The 23,376-nt window shown below is 48.5% G+C and overlaps 1 protein-coding gene across 1 annotated transcript in view; it reads left to right on the top strand.

Moving 5' to 3' along the window:
- Positions 1 to 1,051: 1,051 nt before the first annotated feature.
- The window catches only part of ALOX5 (arachidonate 5-lipoxygenase), a 48,412-nt gene continuing 26,087 nt past the window's right edge, over positions 1,052 to 23,376 (top strand). The window contains exons 1-3 of the mRNA XM_023586745.3: positions 1,052 to 1,319; positions 7,947 to 8,145; positions 16,298 to 16,379. Coding sequence (XP_023442513.2) covers positions 1,170 to 1,319; positions 7,947 to 8,145; positions 16,298 to 16,379 — 431 coding nt within the window. The 5' untranslated portion in view covers positions 1,052 to 1,169. The remainder of the gene's footprint in view (positions 1,320 to 7,946; positions 8,146 to 16,297; positions 16,380 to 23,376) is intronic.

Here is a 23,376-nt window from a genome sequence, read left to right as displayed (position 1 = left end):
AGGTCCTGTTTATTACAGGCTTAGTCCACAGAGACATGGATTAATATTAAGAACGTTTCTTTTGGGGGGCACCAATTTACCTTACCACAGGAAGCTTATGACCCATGGGAAGTTTCCAGTGCAGCTAACAAAAAGCCTACTACTACATCCCTTCCAGGCTCTGCCCACCATGGATTAGAAAGCCGGCTCATAACCAGCAGCGCAGCCCTCACCAGCTCTGGGGTCCCACTCTTGAGACCGTCTTCCTGTTGGATCCAAGCCCTCTTCCCTATGTCCTCCAGCACTGGCCCACCCGTGGGAGCCATCTCCAAACAAGCCTATCTCCTTTCCTACCACCCTCCATAGCTCCCAGGGTTCTGGCCAGAAAACTGAGCTTCTTCAGCCAGGTACCCCCCGAAATGAGCTGGCCTCCCTCAGGCAACCCCTTCATGACCCGAAACTGGGTTTCCTTTTCCTGGCGGTCTTGCCAGTTCACCGCCCACACGGATGGCATCTGGGTCACCTCCGTGCCTCCTGCATCCACCCCCTCCAGCACCCTTCCCAGCCTGGGAGAGACCCGTGTTGGTGGCAAGACTCCCCGTCAGGAGCAGCTCGGACGTGGCCTCCTCCGGGAAGCCTTCCTGCCTCCCCAGGTGCGGTCCTGTCTGCTCCTGACTGCAGCGTGTCCCTGCTGTAACTTCCCACAGCATGGGTGACTGGCGATGGCAGGGGCTATGTTGAGCTTTCTAGGTTCCCAGAACTCCACCCTACACCTTACCAGGAGCCTGGCACGGAGGGAAGCCGAAGCAGGAAGGAAGGGTGAAGGGTGGAAGCAATGGGAGACTAAGTGAATGAATGAGTGAATGAATGAAGAATGAAGGAATGAATGAGGGCATAACGACTGAAGTTGCCCCAGTCCCCTGGCTGCTAGAGCAGACACCAAAGCAAGCAGGTGAGAGCAAGGATTGGGGGCACGGCCACCCCCACCCCCGCCGTCGCTCTGATGAAAAGCCCAGGTCCTGCGCCTCGGGGGCAGCTGGAGGGCAGCGGCCGGCGGGGCAGGGGCGGGGCGGGGGCGGGGCCACCCGCGGTCGGAGGAAGCTGAGCGCGTCCGACTCCGGCACGGTGGGGACGTGCGGACCCGCGCAGAGGCTCCTGCGCTCGCCGCGCCCGTCGCGCTCGCCGCCGCCATGCCCTCCTACACGGTCACCGTGGCCACCGGCAGCCAGTGGTTCGCCGGCACCGACGACTACATCTACCTCATCCTCGTGGGCTCCGCGGGCTGCAGCGAGAAGCACCTGCTGGACAAGCCCTTCTACAACGACTTCGAGCGCGGCGCGGTGAGGGGAGCGTCTGGGCGGCGGGGACCCGGGGGGCGCGCCCAGGATCCCGTCGGGACGGCGAGGTCCGGGAGGGGCGTGCGCCTGGGGCTGCCCGGCGGCCGGGACCCCAGGGCTTGCAGCCAGCAGCCTGTTCGTAGGCAGCGCGCGCTGGGCGAGAGGAGAAGGCACGTGGCACCCACTTCTCAGACGCGGACCCCCGCGCTGAGAAGCCCCTTTCTGGGCGAGTGGTGCTGTGGGCCGCTTTTCTTGTGCCCGGCTTAGTGGGGCTCGTTCTGCGGGTCGCGGGTGCGGGAGGGCTGGAGGGTGGTTGGCCCTTCTGAAGGCTTGGTTGACTTTGCACAGCCCTCGCAGCAGCCAGGAGCGGTGCGGAGAGAGCGCAGGCCGGGGGTGGAGAGGCCTTAGCGCCGTGCGGGCTTGACCACCAGCTCACCCTGTCCCTGGCTCCCGGCCTCGGTTTCACCAACTGTAAAATGCCGTGGTTGGCTGCAGGCTGGTTCCTGCATCCTGGGCGAGCCTGGGCCCAGCCGGTGGCGCCAAGTGGCTCTAGCAGATGTTGTCACACCCGGGCAGCCCATGGTCTCAGGAGAAGACCCCAGAAATACTGGGGGCTGTTTCGGGCTCCCAGCTGTGCACTCCAGGGAACACTTCCAGCCCAGGTGTGAGGACCTGGCTTCCCCATCCCCACTAGAGACCCGGAGGTGGCTGCCTCAGGTGCTGTGGGATTCAGATCTTAACTGAGCACCTACTGGGCAGTGGCCGGCTATGTGAGGTCAGGCGCTGAGGGGGACTTACAGTGCCCCCCTCCCGCCCACCCCAGCTGTCTCCTGAGCAGGCAGGTCACCTTCGCCCAATGTAAAGGCTTAGCCCAATGTCCGGTGCTCAGGAAGTGCTCAGTAATTGACCATAATTTATACATGAGTGTGTAAGTTCACACAGCTCCTGAACTGGACAGAGAAGATTTTGACTTTGCAAAGCTGTCTTCTCACCAGGTTTTTTATAACTAGTCTGAACCCTATGAAGTTGCTCATATTTGACAAATTTTTTGTGTATTTTAAAAAACCTGCAATTTTATATGGGCCAACCTAACACTTCTTGGATAAAATTCACAAAGCATGCCTTAGGTCTGCAGAGCCTAAAAGTAAGGAACAGGCCAGGGCTTTTCTGGATTCCAAGCTCAGGGAGGCTTGATCCTACCCAGAAGCCTCCAGAACCTGACTGTAACGCAAAGTGTGACATTTAGTCGTGTTCAACACCTTCTTAGTCGTCTTGAGCTTTATTCAAGAAGAGTTACAATAAGAACAACCTCCTAGGAGCTTGGCTTCCCCAATCAAGAAAATAGACCCTGAGGGTGGGATGCAGGGGGGTGAGCGGGCCATCCATGCTTATCGTGATGCTCTGTCTTATTTCCTGGATCTGTAAGTGGCCACAGGGAGCTGGCTCTCCCCATTCCATGGGAGCTCTAGGTGGCAAGAGGTTCTGTAAGAAGGGCGAAGCCACTTTCTGCTCATGGGCTTCCTGCTTCCCCCTGCCGTCTGCACCCTGATAATTCATTCAAATGACATGGGTAATTAAATACCGCACTGAGTCCCAGAAACAAATTTTAGGAGACATTTGCATGCCGTATTGACCTACGGGTGAAATGAAAAGGCTCTTTGTGAAAAACAGCTTTTGAGAAAGTTCCTGTTGATGCAAAGTTACTGCATTCTTGGGTCTTGCGCAGACCAGGCACTTCCTCATTCTCCAGCGGTGTTTCTCCAAGGACACTCTGTCCCTTTTGGGTAAAGATGAAAGGGAAGCCTTAGAGGAAATCCTTCCTGAGAAGAAAGGCTGTCCTGTGGTACTCAGAAAAGTAGAAAGATGGTTATTGTTAAAGATAACAATAACGAGAGTGGAAACTATTTCCACTGATATAACCAATTCCACCGCTTTCGTGGTCAGCATAGCCATCCCCCAGGGCACAATTCAGTCAAATAATGGACATAACTGGTGGTTTTTGTTGTTGTTGTTTTTATCAATAAATTGAGTGAAGAATCCCTGCTGCTTCTCATCAGAATTCTGCAGTGATTCAAGGCAGGGCTGGGGACAGAGTCCTTTGAAGAGGTTCTCCTGTGGACAGTGGAACCTTCGAAGGTTGGCTCCCACCACCTGCTGGCAGAAGCCCCAGCTCTGGGCCTTAGTCACGGAGGCTAACCCAAGCTAGGCAAACTTGATAAGTTGGTGTGTTTCTTTAACTCTGTAAATTTAAAGTAATTCAAGTCGGATGGGATGGAATATGAAGATTTCTGGGAAATTTGGGTCGACCCATTTTCAGTACTTGAAAAGGGTAATAGAGTGAGACAGAATACAGTATCCAGGAGTATGTCAATGAAGCCTGAACAAGCTCTTACCACCCTAAATACTTCTTAAATATGTTCCGCGAATATTCTTTTTATAAGATGTTCATGAAGAATACATCCTGGAATCCCTCCTCCTTGGGAAGAAGAATGTATTAGTGGAGAACAAACATTTCCTTCTTGGACCCTCACTCTCTCTCTATCCCCTGCTCCCCGCCCTCCTCCTTCCTCTATCCCCTGTCCCCCAAAGGCCCGCATTTCTACTTTCACCCTGTAACTCTCCCTTCTCCCCGCCCCAGCTTCCCTTCGTCTGCCCCCTCATCTCCCGCTCTCTCTGCTCCACAGCCTGTCCTCTCTCTCCCCTGCCCCCCATTAGCACCCCCCACAACAGCCCAGCCTGAGCCCCGTGTCCTGAGACTCCCCCCTCCCTGCCCCAGCAGGGACCTGGGCTACGAGATGATACCTTTCTTAAATGCTGAAAGAAAAGGGCAAAAGCTTTAAAAGCGTCTTGTCAATCAGCAGTTGAAAACATCAAGGGAACCGGGCCCTCCGTGGCCTGAGGCTGGGGGATTGGCCGTTTCCCTGGCTCCATGGCCTCTCCAGCACCCTCTGCACCCCCAGGAACCCCACACTTCGGCCTCCTTCCTCCCACGCACATTTTCAGCCCCCTCAGGGATCCTGCTCCCCCAGTTCCCTGCATCAGAAACCCCGTCACCCCCTCCACGCCACTCACCTCCCCATTGAAATCGCACCAACTCCCGCATCCTTCCACCACGTGGCCCTTCACCGCGGGGACGCCGGTCCCACTTTCCCACTGCCCAGCGGCACAGAGCGGGACGCACCATCAGGCGGCGTGGCAGGGGCTGAGGGTGCTGGCGTTGCCCCCCGTGGCCTCACTCACCGCAGCTTCTACCCCTCTGAAATGGGGCGGCTGTCCCCTCGGATATTCCCACGTGGAGCGCTTACTGCCAGTCGGGGGCGGTGCACTGTTGATAGCGTGCATGTTGCAAAGAGAATTCAGCTGGTCCTGACTTGTGGGCCCGCCAGCCCGGCGAACCCAGGAGGGAGGGGTCGGTACACCTTTCAGCTCTGCCCTCCGTCCCTCCTAAGACCTTACTTTAGCTTTGACCAACGTGGCCCTGTGGCCCTGAGAGCCCTTCCTTGTCTTCCGTGGCTCTTCCCTTGGGTGCTGGGGCCACAGCCAGCCGACGCCATCCCGGGGGCTTCCTGGGCTGGGTCAAGGCTGAGCCCCTCACTCACCTTCCATCCCACCCCGGCTGGAAGCCAGGACCGGCAGAGGCCCTGCACTGGCCAGCGACGGGCCTTCCCTTACCCTGGCTGAAGGCCCCATCTGCAGGCATTTTGTCCCTATCCCAGGTGAAATCTGGGGACCCTCCCGGCTCCGCCCAGCCTCTGAGCCTCGCCCAGGCCTCGGCACCTCCCGGGCGTCCTCTCCCTTCTGCTCCCTGTTGTGCAGGCCCCCGCAGGCCTTTGTGTCGCCCGCTGCTTTGGGGCGGCCCTCCTCTCCCCCTCCCCCAGCGTCCTGCACCCATGGCCCCCACCTTGGGCCCCTCCCGCCCCTCCGAGCCACTTCCTCAGGAGCAGCCCCCACCCCCCGCAGCCCTCCCCATGCTTTCACTTCCTTCTGCTCCACCAGCCCCGAAATGCCTCCTGTCCTCCCTCTGTCCTCTGGGCCTCCCTCCAACCTCGCATTTTTGGGGAGCCGAGGGGTTGGGGCACACCATTCCCATCTGCTGGCGGCTCTCGCGTTGGGTGCCTGGCATCGTGGACAGGCCCTGCCTGGTCAGGGCTGCAAGCACCGGGGCTCCCCGTGACCCCCAGTGAGTGGGGAGGGGAGAGCAGGGGTCCGGGTAGTGCAGCAGGCCCGGCCACCCCTGGAGGAGGGGTCTCGGGGGAGCTCGGCTGCTTGCAGGCCCACCAGGCCTTCTGCAAGTTCGGAACTCTCCATAAGCTGGGTGTGATCCCCAAGGGAGGAGGAAGCAGCCAGAGCAGGCAGCACGGCCCCTGGAGCTGGGCTGGGACCCAGAGCCCCTGCCCTCAGAGGCCCTGCCCCTACACTGCGCAGCCCCCATGTGCGCCCCGAGCTTGCAGACCCTCCCTGGACCCTCTGGCACAGATGGCCCACCAAAGCCCCTGGCCTCCCTCCCTCCCCGCTTAGAAGGGGCTGAGGTGTCTGCAGATGTCACGTAGGGTGGGGACAGAGTGGAAACGGGTCCTGCAGACGGCCAGTCCCAGGCAGCCCCCGCTCCACTCCTCGCTTCACAACCAACCTGCCCTGGGCATCCCTGTGGCCTCAGCCTCAGGGTCCCCCTTTCCGTCCCACCCCCAGAGGCCGCCCAGCAGACCTGCCTCTCCTCTCCTCTCTGGTCCTGGCCTCACCTCTCCAGCGTGGCGCCGTGGCTCTTCTCAGCAGCCTCCCTCCCCAGCTCCACACCCCGGCTGCCTCTGAGATTCCCCCACATATTTTCAGAGTCCCCCTTGCCCGAGACCATGCAGGACGTGGGACCCGGGGCCGGGTGCTCTGTCTCGCGGCCTCCCTGCCAGCCCCCTCCTCCCGCAGGCCACCACGGAGCAGGGGGCTTGGGTATCCTGCAGGACTGGGTGGGAGCCGGGAAGGGTGGCGCCAGCACAGAGGCCTGGGCGGAGCGCCCACCGCCAGCGTGTGAGGCCCAGCGTCCCCGCGAGCTTGGGGCCCAGGGGCTGGCTGAGCACACCCCACTCCTGTTCCCCTTGGGAAGCCCTCCTGGCCACCTGGAGGTGCAGGGATGGAAATGGGGGTGCACTGGGCCCTGCCTTGGTTTGGCATGTTACTGTGACAATGCCACATGCTGTGTTGGCTCAAACAACGGGAGTTTATTAGCCCTCGGTTTTGAGCTAGAGAAAGTCTGAAGCACAGCAAGGCGCTGCTTTCTTCCAAAGTCTGCAGCATTCTGGTGCTGGCTGCCAGCCATCCTGGGGTCCCTGGCTCACATCCCTGCCTCCTGTCATGGGGCGACGTCCTCTCCTCTCTTTCCAGGATCCCACTGGCTTCCGGCTCTTGCCTTGGCTTTCTCTGTGTCTACATTTCTTCTGCTCATGAAGGACTTTAGTAACCCGATTAGGACCCCCTCCATTCAGCTGGCCCACACCTTAACCGATAACATCTTCCAGAGGTCCTGTTTTCCCTGGGCTCACGCACACAGGGATGTGGGTTTAGATTAAGAACACATCTAAATGGGGGTACAGAATTCAGCTCGCCGCAGCCCACCTGCAAGTACAAGGGCTCCTCGCCCTGTCCCTGTCACGCTGAGAACTCTAGGAAAAGGTTCAAGGACTGGTGAGATCTGGCTGAGAAAGAGCCCGGGAGGTCATCTCGCTCAGGCCTCCCCAACCTGCCGGCTGTCAGAACCACCCCCTGCAGCGCCTGAGCCCCTCATCCTCCCTGCCCGCTTAGGTGGTGCAGGGGGCTGCCCAGAGCTGCCGTGCCCACCCCCCTCCCTGAGGGCAGCCAAATCCCAGGGCCCCGATGGCGGTGCTGCCCCAGCCTGGGTGGTACCTTCTAGCAACGAGGCCAGCCTCTGCCTCCTGCCAGCACCGTCGGCGTAGCGGGCACTGCTCGGCCTGCTTGTTCTCGCTATGGCTGTGATGGCTCAGGGCACTCCAGGTGTCCCAGGAGGACTCAAATCTGTGTGTCTTCATCTCCATCTGAGCCTGTCCAGTCTTATTCCATCACGGACCCCACAGATAACTAGACAGAGACGACAGTCGGGGAAAGGCCTGGCTTTGAATTCCAGCGCTGCCGCTTGATGGCTGCAGTGAGACTTACTGTGCCCCAAGCATCTGCACCTGTAAAACAGGTGGTTTTACACCCATTTCTTAACTCCTCCACCACCCACCTCCCAAATGAATTGTGGGCAGCCGCAGTGATTGTCCACGGGCCCTTTGTGAGCCATGAAGGGTGGCCCATGCGTGCACGTGTGTGTTGCCCCCTCCAGGCAGGCAGGGTGGAAAGGCCAGCAGCCCGTGTGCCACGTCATGAGTGTGCACAGCTGCAAGGACCCTCACCGAGCAAGGCCTGGCAGAGGGCTCGTGTCCAGCCGAGCCCTGTGCAGGCAGCATGGAGTCCGCCAAGCAGAGCTGGCCCTGGCATCTTGCCAGCGGACTTCTATCCCCAGGCCAGCCCCAAGCCCTGCCATCAGGGACTTAGTGAGCTCGCTCGGCTTAGTGAGCAGAAGGGGGCTGGGGGCTCAGAGACCCTGGGCCAGGCTGATTTGCCTCTTCTCCTCCGTAGGTCGATTCCTACGACGTGACCGTGGATGAAGAGCTGGGCGAGATCCATCTGGTCAAAATCGAGAAGCGCAAGTACTGGCTGCATGACGACTGGTACCTGAAGTATATCACGCTGAAGACGCCCTACGGGGACTACATTGAGTTCCCCTGCTACCGCTGGATCACCGGCGACGGAGAGGTGGTCCTGAGAGACGGGCGAGGTGAGGCTCAGGCCCCAGCATCCCTGGGCTCCCGGGACCCCCGTCAGCCTCTCTGTGTGGGGATAACCACGGAGCCTTTAGGCAGCACCTGCTCCGTGCCCCGGGCGCCTGCACGGGAGGGCTGCGCTTCCGTGCTACGGTGATGAGCCCCCAGCTCAGAGGGCAAGGGGCAGCCCCAGTCTCATCATACAGGATTAAGACCCCCTCTTTGTCGGGGGTACCGAGAATCCCTAGTGCAGATTCCTGAGGGATGTACGTTTGCACGGGCAATTCCACATTGTCAAGGCGGGTCATTGAAACAGCACTTCCCAGGTCCAGTGGCGATCACCAAGCCCAGACTCTGCCCTATGTGAGTTCACTCCAGGGCACCCCGTTTGGGCCTGGGAAGAGAAGGGGCTGACCCGGGATACCCCGAGAGCCAGTGGAGCCACATGCTCACCAGTGGTTAAACCGGAATCCACATTTACTGCTGAAAGAACTTGAGCGAGCCGTCTAAATGTACAGACCCCAATCCTGCACTGGCTCGGGAGGCCATTCCTCATAAGGAGACCCACAACCTGTCTGGTTTGGGGTATCAGAGAGCGGTGCATTTGCCAGGGGTCCAGACGGCACTCTCTCACCCAACGACTCCCCTGCACACCAGCCTCCGCCTACAGGAGTCAAATCCAAGCCTCAGCAAAATCACACCCCTCTCCAAGCCACAGCATTGCTGTGGAACGTTTGTTACGGTTGATGAAAGTGCATTTTTATAATTGTAATATTAACTATAGCACATGGTTTAACTTAGGGTTCCCTGTTTGTGTTGTACAGTTCCATGGATTTTTTTTTTTCTTTTGAGGTACTGGGATATGGGGGATTTAACCTGGGACCTCGTATGTGATAATCTGGCACTCAACCACTGAGCCACATCAACTTCCCTGAGTTGTTTTTTTTGTTTGTTTGTTTTGCTTGTTGTTCGTTTTGGCTTTTTTTTTCAGGAGGCACCAAGAACTGAACCTGGGACCTCCCATGTGGGAGGCAGGAGCTCAGCCGCTTGAGCCACATCTGTTCCCATTCCATAGTTTAAAAAAAATTTTTTTATTCTAGTAACAAATACAATGTAAAATTTCACCTTTTAATCCTATTCAAATATATATTTCCATGCTGTTAATTACATTCATAATATTATGCTGCCATCACCAACATCCATTACCAAAATTTTTCTTTCATCCTAAATAGAACCTCTGTACATTTTAAGCCCTAATTTCCTATTCCCTACCCCACCACGTCCCCTGGTAACCTCTATTCTAGATTCTGATTCTTTGAGCCTTCTTATTCTGATTATTGATATTAGTGAGATCATACAACACTTTCGTGTCTGGCTTATTTCACTCAACGTGTTTATCCATGTTATCCCATGTATCAGAATTTCATATTTTTTTTATCTGAATACTATTCCATTTTGTGTTTATACCACATTTTGTTTGTCCGTTCATCTGCTAATGGACACTTGGGTTGCTTTCATCTTTGGGCAATTGTGAATAACACTGCTATGAACATTAGTATGTATGCAAATATCTGCTTGAGTCCCTGCTTTCAGTTATTGGGGTACATACCTAGAAGTGGATTACCAAGTCATGTAATCTACTTAGCTTTCTGAGGAACTTCCAAAGGGGATTTCAAGCAGCTGCACCATGTTACATTCCCACCGGCAATAATGAGTGTTCTTATTTCTCCACATCCTTCCAACACTTGTAATATCCTGTTTTTCTTTTATAGTAACCATTCTAGTGAGTGTGAAATGGTATGTCACTGTGATTTTGATTTGCATTTTTCTCATGGCTGATGACGTTGAGCATTTTTTAATGTACTTTTTGGCCGTTTGTATATTTTATTGGAGAAATGGCTATTCAAGTCTTATGCCCATTTTTCATTGGGTTGTTTTTGTTGTTGAAGTTGAATGATTTTGTGATATATTCTAGATATTAAACCCTTTTTGGATATATGGTTTCCAGATATTTTCTTGCGTTGTATAGGTTGTTGTTTTACTTTCATGATAAGTCCTTTGTAACCCAAAAGTTTTTTTGATGAGGTCCCATTTATCTATTATTTCTTTGGTTGTTTGTTCTTTGGGTGTACAGTCTAAGCAACCATTGCCTAACACAAGGCCCTAAAGATGCTCCTCTTTGTTTGCAGATGGAGGTTCAGTTTTCCCAGCACCATTTATTGAAAAGATTATTCTTTCCCAACTGAGTGGTCTTTGTCCCCTTCTCAAAGATCAGTTGGCCATTAATGAATGTGCAGGTTGACTTCTGAACTCTCAGTCCTATTCCTTTGGTCCATATGTCTAACCTTGTGCCATTACCATACTGCTTTGATTATAGAGACTTTGTAATAAGTTTTGCTATTGCGCAGTGTGAGTCCTGTCTATGTCATCTTCTTTTTCAAGATGACTTTGGCTAGTCAGGGCCCTTTAGCCTTCCATAAAAATTTGATGATTGGCTTTTCTATTTCTTCAAAGAATGTTGTTGGAATTTTGATTGGGATTGCCTTGAATCTGTAAATTGCTTTGGATAGAACTGACATCTCAACAATATTTAGTTCCAATCTATGAACATGGAATGTCCTTCTATTTATTTAGGTCATCTTTGATTTCTTTTTAGCAATGTTTTGTATATGTGTACAAGTCCATTACATCCTTGGTTAAATTTATTCCTAGATATATGATTCTTTTAATTGCTATTGTAAATGGAATTTTTTCTTGACTTCTTTTTCTGATCGTTCACTGCTAGTTCATAGAAACATTACTAATTTTGAGTTTCTCTTGTACCTTTTTATTTTTAAACAAACTTGTGAGACAGGTGTGGAAATAATTGAAAATCCATATAGAGAATACCCACATGCTCCTTACCCAGATTTGCCAGATCCATCAATTTGAAAATTTTGCCATATTTGTCATCTCATTCCATCTATCTAGCTATCTAGCTAGCTGTCTAGCTAGCTATATTTTTGAACACTTGAGAGCAAGCTGTATAGTTCATGCTCCTTGAACACATAATATATGTGCATTTCCTAAGAAAAAGATTATTCACTTATATAACTACCTTAAGTATAGTTGTCAAGTTCAAAGAAATGTATAGTGACATAAAACTTTCACTCTATATTCCAATTTATTCACATGTCCAAATAATGTCCTTTTGAACCTTTTCTCTTCCATTATTAGATACTTTTAGAATCATATATTGCATTTAATTGTCATTGTCTTTTTTTTGTCTTTATTTTTTTTTTAATGTTACATTAAAAAAATATGAGGTCCCATATACCCCCCAAACCCCTCACCCCACTCCTCCCATATCAACAATCATGAAATATTCATTGCATTTGGTGAATACGTTTTTGAGCACTGCTGCACCACATGAATAATGGTTTATATTATAGTTTACACTTTCCCCCAGTCCACCCAGTGGGCCATGGCAGGACATACAATGTCCAGCAACTGTCCCTGCAGTACCACCCAAGACAACTCCAAGTCCTGAAAATGCCCCCACATCATATCTCTTCTTCCCTCTCCCTACCCTCAGCAGCTACCTTGGCTACTTTCTCCACATCAGTGCTACAATTTCTTCCATTATTAATCCCAATCATTCCATAGTAGAATATCACTAAGTGCAATCGAATCCATACTCTATTCCCCCTTCCTGTGGACCCTGGGATGGTTATGTCCGCTCCACCTCTATATCAAGAGGGTGCTTAGAGTCCACTTGGATGATGGATGCAATTCTCCTGCTTGCAGTTGTAGGCACTCTTGGCTTCCTGGTGTGGTGGTTGACCTTCTTCACCTCCCTGTTAGCTGGCTGGGGTAAGTCCAATAAACCAGAGGGTAGGAGTTGCAAGTCTATTGAGGCTCAGGGCCTGGCTATCACATAGACAGTCCAAAGATTCAGGTCCCCTGAGTATACACCAAACCCCAGCAACAACCACAGGTCTGGTAAAAGTAACAGGAGAGGCTTGTGAACAAAGATCATATCTGAGTTCAACTCCATCACACTCAGGAACACAAACTCCAAAGAAGGGCCAACTGACATGGCACTGAATTCTATCTGCCATGACCATAGAACCTGTGGGTCTCTGTAGCCCTCAGAAGAATCAATACCTGGGATTGTATCTACTTTGGCTGTCTCTGGGACCCTGCTGAGGTGTGTGTAAGGGCGACCCCTCTGATGACCTCCCAACTCTTTTTTGGAGACTCATAGCCATATAAACTCATTTGTCCTTTCCATTTCCCCCTTTTATTCAATGTCAAAAAGCATTTTTAACACCTGCTGTTACATGTAAGCTGAGATATTCTGCTGGTTTGAGTTGACCCTTTTATTCAAGGTCGTTTTCTAGTTACATCATCAGCTGGTACTTGGTAGTAATCCCTCAGTGCCAGGAGGCTCATCCCCGGGAGTCATGCCCCACACTGGGGGAAAGGTAAAGCATTCACATGCTGACTTTGACTTTGAGAGTGGCCACATTTGAACAACCTGGAGGCTCTCAGGAGGTAACTCTTGGGCACCCTGCAGCTCTAGACCTAGTTCTTACTTCAGGTGCACAGGTTCACAAGTACAGTCATTAGTATCAAGGGCTTATTGTTGGACCATCCTTCTTTATTGGTCTTAGCCATTGCACTTGAGGTCATTGTCTCTTTAGTTGCTCTTTTTGCTGCCAAATTGTGGAAACATATACAACAGAAACTTTCTTATCTCAACCATTTCCAAGCATAGCATCCGGTGGGATTAATCACATTAACAATGTTGTGCTACCTTCACCACCATCCATTCCCATCATTCTAAACAGAAGCCCTACACAAATTATGCATTAAGCCCCAGTCTCCTTCCACCCCTATCCCTGGTAACCTATACTCTACTTTCTGTCTCCATGAGTTGCTATTTCATGTGAATGGAATCATTTGTGTCTGGTTTATTTCATTATGTCTTCAGAATTCATCCATATAGTGGCATGTCTCAGAACTTCATTCCTTTTTAGGTCTGAATACTATTCCATTGTATATATACACCACATTTTGTTTATCCACTCATGTGCTGATTGACATCTGAGTTGCTTCCCCCTTTTGGCTATTGTGAATAATGCTGCTCTGAACTATTGTGTACAAAGATCTGTCTGAGTCCAAACTGTCAGTTCTTTTTGGTATATATCTAGAAGTGGGATTGCCAGGTCATATGGATTTCTGTGTTTAACTTTTTGAGGAGTTGCCTAACTGTTTTCCACAGGGGCTGTAGCATTTTAGATCCCAAGTAACAATGTACAAGGGCTCCTATTTCTCTACTTCCTCGCCAGCATTCGTTATTCTCTATTTTTAAATAGTAGCCATGTTTTAGGTATGAACTACTATCTTGTGGTTTTGATTTGCATTTCCTTAATGGCTAATGATGTTAAGTATCTTTTCATCTGCTTATTGGTCATTTGTATATCTTCTTTGGAGAAATGTCTATTCAAATTTTTTGCCCATTTAAAACAAATTGTGTCATTTTTCTTTTTGTCCTTGAGTTGTAGGAGTTCTTTTTATATTCTGGATATTAAACTCTTATGGGTTATGTGGTCTCCAAATATTTTCTTCCATTCTGTTGGTTGTCTTTTCACTTTCTTCATAATGTCCTTAGATACACAAAGTTTTAAATTTCGATGAAGTTCAGTTTATCTTTTTCTTTTGTTGCTTGTGCTTTGGTATAAAGTCCAAGAATCCATTGCATATTAAAAGGTCCTGAAGATATTTTCCTATGGTTTATTCTAAGGGTTTTATAGTTTCAGTTCTTATATTTAGGTTGTTAATCCATTTTGAGTTGGTTTTTTGTGTGTGGTGTGTGGTAGGGGTCCATTTTCATTCTTTTGCATGAGCATCTCCAGTTTTCTCTGTACCATTTGTTGAAGGAACTATTCTTTACCATTTGAGTTGTCTTTGTCCCCTTGCAAAAATCAATTGGCCACATCGAAGTGTACAGTTCAAAGAGTGAACCCTAATGTCAACAGTTGACTAAAGTTAATAGCATAAGGATAATAATATTGCTTAATTAATTGTAACAAAGGGCCAAACTAATGCAAAAGTGTTAATAACAGGGAAAAACTATGTCTGAGAGGGGGAGGTATATGGGAGCTCTGTACTTTCTGCATGATTTTTCTGTAAACCTACAACGACTCTAACTATAAGAAAAATTAATTGGCTACAGATATGTGGGTTTACATGGTAACCTCTTCAATCTAATATTTCACCACTGTGCCTTGGGTGAACATGGAAGTTGGGGGCAGTCGCTGTGGTTTCCCATCTGAAGCATCCATGTACAAGGCCCATTTCATTAGGGCACTCCATATCAGTCTTAGGGAATCTGCCCCCTGAACTCTGCTGCCGTCAGTCCAGGTTTCGTAATCCTGCAGTGGTCTGAAAGTTCCACCAGTCACCAGGGAAGGGTGTCCCAACAGCCTCAGAGCCGGGAGAGGCAGAGCCATTTGCCTTGGAAGTGGGGCGTGTTGCCATTCTGCATGTGCTGTCTTATTCAGACCAATGGGCTGAAGGGACTCCACTCCTCAGAGCCACGGTGTCTCAGAGAATGGCCAGTTCTTTGAAGCCGATGAGAAATGATGGGTGTGGAGAGTCTCCATCTGGCAATGAGAGCTGTTATTAGTTAATTAGTTAATTAATCAGTACTTGACTTGCCTTTGGTGGCCTCAAGTGCCCTTAGAAGCTGGCCTCACATGCCCAGGGGGAAAAGCAGAGTCATCCCATTGACGTCCCACTTCGGGCCTCAGTTCTCAGGTCTGGGGACAGGAGCTGTCCTCCCCCAGGTGGGGCTGTGGTCCAGAGCAGCTCTTGGTTCTGCAAGGAGGTAAGTACAGCAACGAGAGCAGATGTTTAGAACCTTTTGGGGCAACTTGAGAGAAGGATGTGATGACTGCTGAATTGCATAATAAAACACAGGGCTTGCATTTGTCAATGTCTGGTTTTTATTTCACTTTTCCAGTTAGGAATACTTACCATATTTTACAAAAATATTGATGTATGATAGAATGGGAGTTTTAAAACCCAGTCCTTCCCCACAGATGGCACTCTTCAGTCTCCCTTCACAGGAGAACCTTTGGACTCCTCCTTGGGGCTTAGAGTTACTTTAGATAATCATATAAAGAGCAACCAACATATGACCCCTTCTGTTCTAAAGAGCCTCAAAAGCTCAATCCTGCCCTCAGCCAACAGCCCCAGTTGTGAATGAGAGATGGTAGTGGGACAAGCTGGGAGAGGAGAGTGTTGGAAGCCCAGGATTGGAGGGCGGAAGGAAGCCTCAAGCCATTATGCTCAAAAGGATGATGCTCTGAAGCCCTTGTTCCCATTTGTTGGCACTCACCATGTCCCAAGCACCATGTGGAGTGCCTTGCTGCATTCTCTTTACATCTCCACCGCAACCCTGAGCCATAGGTATCATTGTCCCCCTATGCGGAAGCCAGGGTAATTTGGTGAAGGCACCTAGCTTTACGTGACAGAGCCTAGGTCTCTTCTAAAATCCACACTAGAGGTGCCTAAACTCTTAGAAGTGACCTCCCTTTTTGGTCCTCTGTGTAGGCTCCTCTGGACAGTGTCGGTGCCTTTTATTTAAGTCACAGATTTTCCCGCCAAGTAACTAGATGGCCTCAGGAACACGAGAACCCTGTGAGCTCACTGCTCAGGGAACTCTGAAGCCACAGCCAGCCACAGGGGCAATTCTTGAGGGGCAGAGTAGACAGGCGTTAGGACCCACGGGCTGCACCTGTGGAAGAAGCAGAGCATCCTCGCCCCCAGCAGGTGAAGTCAGGTGAGAACCAAGCCCGGCTCACAGGTCTGGATGTTGTTCTAGGAGCACTGAGGGGCAGGGACCCCAAGTGCACTGAGTGAGCCAGCAGGAGGATTTGTCTTTTTTAAGGGAGCATCTAAGAGCATGGGATTTGAGTCTTATGTTGAAAGTCCACTGACTATGTTTGTGCCCTTGGGCAGAGTTTAAGGGCAAAGCTACTCAAATTCTCTATGCTTCACTCTCCCCTCCTTAGAGTTGGGGAGAGCATTCTGAGACTCGAATGAAAAGATGCATGGAAAGCACTAGAAGTTACCGTTCCTCCTTGGGCTTTTCTCATACTTGTCATTTCTTCACAGCAAAGTTGGCCCGAGATGACCAAATTCACATTCTCAAGCAGCACAGGCTTCAGGAACTGGAAACACGGCAAAAACAATATCGGTGAGTTACAGCCTCAGACAGTGTCCCTGGGGCCGCGATTTCTTCTCTCTCGGGTACATGGCATGAATTAAACCCTGCACACAGCTTACGCCTTCTGTGCTAGCAAGTCACCAAGACACCAGCTCCCTGGGTGGTTCCTCACACCCTGGGCTTTCCTTATCTACCGCTCCAGGCAGAGCTGGTGAGGCCGATTATGGGAAAACCCCACCTACCACACAGGCAGTAGGAGGTTTAGGGCAGCAAAGATGGGCTGACCTTAATGCTTCCCTTACTTTTTAGGTCTTCTTCTAATAATGCCATTATACAAGTAATTTGTGGTCTACAACAAAATGGACAAATCTTTAGCTAGACAAATCAAGAAAGAAGGAACTAAGACTCAAATTGATAAAATTAGGAATGAAAGAGGGGCCATCAGTACAATCTCAGAAAAATTAAAGTGAATCAAAGGGAATACTAAGAACAACTGTACGACAACTAATTCGGTAACTTAGATGAAATAGACCTATTCCTAAAAAGACACAAACTACCAAAAGTGACTCAAGAAGAAATAGACCAATCACAGGAGCTTGAATGAGTAATTTAAAAACTGCCCACAGAGCAGATGTACTGAAAGATGGATGGATTGGATTGATAAATGAATAGATAGAATGACACAACAAATGTAGCAAAATGTTAAAATTGGTAGCTCTGAGCATCTGGGGTGGTGGGGGGAAGTATATTGTATTTCATTGTATGGGTTTCAATTATTTTGCAACTGTCCTATACATTTGAAATTATTTTTTTTTATTTTGTTTTAAAACTATCCACAAAGAAGAGCCCAGATCAAGATGGCTCCACTAGCAAATTTTACCACACATATAAAGAATTAATATCAATCCTGCATAAACTCTTCCCAAAAATGTAAGAAGGAACACTTCCCAACTCAAGTTATGAGTCTCTGATAACAGAACTAGACAAAACATCAAAGAAAACTATTGTCTAATGTCCTTTATTAATTTGATGCCAAAAAGAACTCAATAAAATACTAGAAAATTGAGTCTAGCCATATATAAAAAAGAATAAGCAATATGATCAAGTGGGATTTATTCCAGGAATGCAAATCTACCCAAAATTCAATGTAATATACTATATGAATAGACTAGAAGACAAAAACCACATGTTCATTTCAGTAGACTCACACACAAAAAAGCATTGGACAGAATCCAACACCATTTCCTGGTTAAAAAAAAATAACACTCAAAAATAAAAATAGAAGAGAATTCCCCCAAACTGATAAAGAGCATCTACAAAAAAACCCACAGCTAACATCATACTTAACGGTGAAAGATTGAAAACTTTCTCCCTAAAATCAAGAACAAGGTAGGATACCTGCTCTTGCGACTTCTATTCTATTGCCCTAGCCAGGGCAATTAGGCAAGAAAAAGAAGTAAAAGACATCCAAATTGGAAAATCAGTAAAATGAACACCATTCACAGATGACGTGATCTTGTATATGAAAAGTCCTTTGCCTGCGTGGTAAGCCAGTTCCGGCGTGGTGAGCCGGTGCCCGCAAGAGTGCCCACATGGTGAGCCGGTGTCCGGCGCAAGTGACTCACAGAGCAAGATGATGATGCATCAAAAGAGAGACAAGAGGAGAGTCAAGGTGAGGCACAGCAGAAACCAGGAACTGAGGTGGCACAATTGACAGGGAACCTCTCTCCCCAAAATGAGAAGAGAAGACAACACAGACAGCAAAAACAGCAGGGCAGGAGGTGGGGAAGGGAGGGAAATCAATCAATAAATCTTTATTTAAAAAAAAACTAATAGAACTAATAAATGAATTCAGGAATGTGTCAAGATAATTATACAAAAATCAATTGTTTTTCTATACATTAGCAGAAAACAATCTGAAAATGAATTAAGAAAACAATTCTATTTACAATAGCACAAAGGAATACAATATTGAATAACACATTTAACAAAAGAAGTCCAAGACTTGTACATGAAAATTATACAACCTTAGGGAAAGAAATTAAACAATATCTAAATAAATTGAAAGACTTTGCGTGTTCATGGATAGCAAGGCCTAATATTAAGTTGGTGTTCTAGGTTCCTAGGCCTCTTAAGTAAATACCATAAAGTGGTTAGGCTTGAACAATTGTAATCTATTCACGCATGGTTTTGAGGCCAGGAAAGTGTCCAAATCAAGGCGTCGAGGCCATGTTTTCTCCCAAAGACTGAAGCCTGCTGGGGCTGCTGCTGCCGGTGATCCTTGGCTCCTCCGTCACATGGCAAGACCCCTGGGCATGTCTTCTGGTCGTTCCTTCTCTTCTGGGTTCTGATTCAGCTCCTTGCTTCCTGTGGCTTCTCTCTGTCTGAATTCCATCCTCCTATAAAGGACTCCAGCAAAAGGGTTAAGACCATCCTGTCTGAGATGGGCACAGCTAAACTGAAGTAACCTCAATAAAAGATTCTATGTACAATGGCTTCACACCCACAGGAATGACTTAACCTTAAGAACATGTTTTTCTGGGGTACATGTGGCGACACTGGGCAATACTTTTCAAATAGGTGTACAAATGCAGTCCCTGTCAAGATCCCGGCGGCTTTTTTTGCAGATACTGACATACTCATCCCACAGTTCACATGGAAATGCAAGGTACCCAGAGTAGCCAAAGCATACTTGGAAAATGGGGACACTAAGTGTTAGTGGCAGATAAATTAATTTCATTTTAGAGGCATTTCATCTTAAGCCTGCATTTTCTAAAGTGTGCCCTGGAATATTGATCCCAAACCGTTCTACACACACACACACACACACACACACACAAAGTCCCCTAGTAAACTACATTTGGGAAACTTCTCATTACGTTCTTCTGGAGGTTCACAGAGCACAGAAGCATGAACAGTTCTGCGTAGTCCATGGTAATGAACTGTGGCTGATTTCTTTTAACTAGGTGTTTCTCAAGAGTGCTTGACCTACAATATTAGCCTCCTGCAGAACCAACCCTCCACAGAAGGCGCTTTGGGAAACACTCCCTTTACCCACGGGGAGGTGGATTCGGGGCTGCATTTGTTTTGTGGGGGAATGGCCTTGGGCAGAGCCTCGGGAGATGTGCAAGGGCTTTTCTAATGAGATATTTGGCCCTCCTCTTATATCTAAGATCCTTTTTTCCTTCCTCTTTCCACTCAGCTGTCCTTTTCAGCCTCTCCTCTGCTTCCTCCTGAGCCTTCCCTTCAGGAAGCACTGAACTTTGCACCAGCTGCACATTCTCGGAACTTCCTCTTTCACAGGAACTCAGTGACTCCCAGATTAAGTTTGGAGATAACGCAACCACCGATAGCAGTCCCCAGCGTCAGAGAGCCGGAGGGCACGGCTCGCACGCAGTCCTCTGTGCGGGAAGAGGGAGAAGCACACGCAGAGGCCCAAACCCCGGCATACACGTGTCACTGTGTGTGGGGGGGTGGTGGATATTATACACATGTATATGTACACACACAGCAATGTGTAGTATAGTTTTCGTGGGTTTTGGTCTACATCATTTAATCTCATCATTCTGTAAATTGCTCTTTTCACTCATCATTTTGCTTTGAAAACCATCCAGCTGATACAGAGAGATGTAGTTTGGCCACTTTAGCTTCTGTGCAGTGTTCCATTGTATCAACAAACTACCATATACTTATCCACTCTCCTACTGAAAGACATTTGTTTTGTCAATTTTTTAAAAAGATTTGTTTATTTATTTATATCCCCTTTCCCTCCTCCCCCACCATTGTCTGCTCTCTGTGTCCATTTGCTGTGTGTTCTTCTGCATTTGCTCGCATTCTTGTCAGCAGCTCCAGGAATCTCTCTTTTTGTTACGTCATCTTGCTGCATCAGCTCTCCGTGTGTGCAGTGCCACTCCTGGGCAGGCTGCACTTTTTTTGAGCGGGGTGGCTCTCCTTGCGGGGGTGCACTCCTTGCGTGTGGGGCTCCCCTATGCGGGGAACACCCCTGCGTGGCACAACACTCCTTGTGCGCATCAGCATTGCAGGTGGGTCAGCTCCACACCGGTCAAGGAGGCCCAGGGTTTGAACCCCAGACCTCCCATGTGGTAGGCGGATGCTCTATCAGTTGAGCCAAATCAGCTTTCCCTGTCATTAATTTTTGGCTCCTGCAAACAAAGCTGCATTGATCGTCCTCGTATGTTTTCTGGTACTCTCCTAAAAGAGTGACTCTAGGTGATATCTCTCTAGAAGACGTGCAGTGTGGCCAACATAACGTTCTAAGTTAGGAGATCCTGCCGATTGTTTTTTCCAAAAGGGTTTTGCCAATTTATACCCAAGAGGCTGCTTTTCAAAGTTAGCATTTCCTTCATCATGAGCACCACTTCACATCCTTAGACATTTTTATTCTTGTCTATCTGATGTGCATGAATAGTATCTCACTGTTTTCCTCATTCTTAAATTGCCCTGTATGTGTTGCTTATCTGAAGGTACCACAGCTTACTCATATCTTCCTCTGAGAGGCATTCAGCTTGCTTCTGGTTTGTGTGTTTGCTTTTGGTAATGCAGACAGTGCTGGAGGAAGCAACCTTACACACACCTCTTATGTACTGGTGTTTAGTTACTAGTAGTCAGATCAACTGCCACAATTCAGATGGCTGGAATAAATCAGTATGTTTCATTTTATAAGAAACACTGACAAAAATACTTACCCAAAATGTTATAGTAACTTTCAGTCCCATCAATTGAAAATGAAAATATGCTTTTACTCATTCCTTCATCCATACCTGATGTCACCAATGTTTGCAAGTTTTGATAATCTAATAATCTCTAAATGGGACCCCTGACCACTGGTGAACTCCGCATATTTTCATTTGGTGATTATCCATTTGCAATACTTCTTCTTTGAATGGCCTAATTATGTGCTTTATTTTCTCTGGCTCTTTGTTTTAGTATTATTAATATAAAGGAGCCCTTTATGTATTAGGATAGTGGTCACTTGTTATATGAATTGCATCTATCATTTGCCTTCTGTTGCTTTTGTCACATAGAAAAAAATTTTGCTCTTTATTATTCAACTGTATGCATTGATTTTTTTTTCCGCATTCTTTTTTTTCTCTCTCTCTCCACTTCCTTCCCAGTTGTCTGCTCTCTGTGTCCATTCACTGTGTGTTCTTCTGTGACCACTTCTATCCTTATCAGCGGCACCAGGAATCTGTTTCTTTTTATTGCATCATCTTGTTATATCAGCTCTCCGTGTGTGCAGCGCCATTCTTGGGCAGGCTGCACTTTCTTTTGTGCTGGGCAGCTCTCCTTAGGGGGCACACTCCTTGCGTGTGGGGCTCCCCTACGTGGGGGACACCCCTGTGTGGCAGGGCACTCCTTGCGTGCATTAGCACTGCGCATGGGCCAGCTCCACACGGGTTAAGGAGGCCTGGGGTTTGAACTGTGGACCTCCCACGTGGTAGGCGGACGCCCTATCCATTGGGCCAAGTCCACTTCCCCATTGATTTTCTTTTATAACCTCGAGTTTCCCACTTTGTTTAAAAAGGCCTTCCCCACCCCAATTTTTCACAAATACTTCTCTGTTTTTTTTCAAATATTTGCTGTTATAGTTTTACTTTACGCTTAAAGCTTTCACTCATATGCCAAGTACGTGATGTGGAGCAAAGTCTCCTGGTCTCAGCTGTTCTCTAACATGGTACTTCCCTCTGGCTGATGAAGGCCACGTTGCCCACAGGTGGCAGAGGTGGCAGCCACATGCACAGACTCTGGGGCCAAGGACTTAACTGCCACCTACTCTGCACCTTCTGGAAGTTGTTCAGTCTCGCTTTACCTCTGTTTCCTCACCTATAAACAGGGAGAATTGTAGTACCCACCTCACTGGGTCTTTGAGAAGAGTCAATGAGTCAGACCATGAATACAGGTACAATAGTGTTAGGCAGATGGAAAGTACTCACTAAATGTAAGCATATTTTGGGAAACGGACTTTGGCCCAGTGGTTAGGGCGTCCGTCTACCACATGGGAGGTCCGTGGTTCAAGCCCCGGGCCTCCTTGACCCGTGTGGAGCTGGCCCATGCGCAGTGCTGATGCGCGCAAGGAGTGCAGTGCCACACAGGGGTGTCCCCCGCGTAGGGGAGCCCCAGGCGCAAGGAGTGCACCCATAAGGAGAGCCGCCCAGCCGGAAGGAGGGAGCAGCCTGCCGAGGAATGGTGCCGCCCACACTTCCCGTGCCGCTGATGACAACAGAAGCGGACAGAGAAACAAGACGCAGCAAAAAGACACAGAAAACAGACAACTGGGGGAGGGGAGGGGAATTAAATAAATAAAAATAAATCTTTAAAAAAAAAAAAAAATGTAAGCATATTTTCTTTTTTTTAATGGGCTGACTTCTTTTTAAAGATTTATTTATCCCCCCCCCCCCCCCCCCCGCCGCCATTGTTGGCACCCACTCTCTGCTCGTATTCTTTCTTAGGAGACACCGGGAACTGAACCTGGGTCTTTCCTGTGGGAGGGAGGTGCATAATGGCTTGACCACCCTTGCTCCAAGCATATTTTCTTGAGTCTGTTTCTGGACTTTGTGGATGAGTCTGTTTTTCAATCCAGAGGCAAGCACCATACCCTTTAGAGTCTCCTAACTTTCTGATAAATGTCTGTTTACTATCTCAGTTTTTTTTAAGATTTTTATGATGAGAATTGCTTTGCATTACATATAAATTCGTCACATGTAAGCATTTTTATGATAGTGTGTCTTTCTGCCTATCTAGCCCTTGTTTAATGAACTTCAGTAGAATCTTTAATTTCCTTCCTGCAGATCTTTTGCCTTTCTAGTTACTTTATACCAAGGGATATTATTGCATTTGCCTTTCTGAGTGGGGTGCTCTTCTGTTTCTAAATCATTATTGCTGGGAGAAAGATATTTTACTACTTCTTACATATTTACCTTTGTATCAACATTTTACTAAACTCTTTTATTGGTTCTAATAGGTTTTTAAAATAATTGAGTTATTTTAGTTATCTACTTAATCATAT

Source organism: Dasypus novemcinctus, chromosome 6 (assembly GCF_030445035.2).
Source record: "Dasypus novemcinctus isolate mDasNov1 chromosome 6, mDasNov1.1.hap2, whole genome shotgun sequence".
Classification (NCBI taxonomy): domain Eukaryota; kingdom Metazoa; phylum Chordata; class Mammalia; order Cingulata; family Dasypodidae; genus Dasypus; species Dasypus novemcinctus.
The sequence above is the reverse complement of the archived record's forward strand: the minus strand, read 5'-3'. Positions and strand labels throughout refer to the sequence as shown.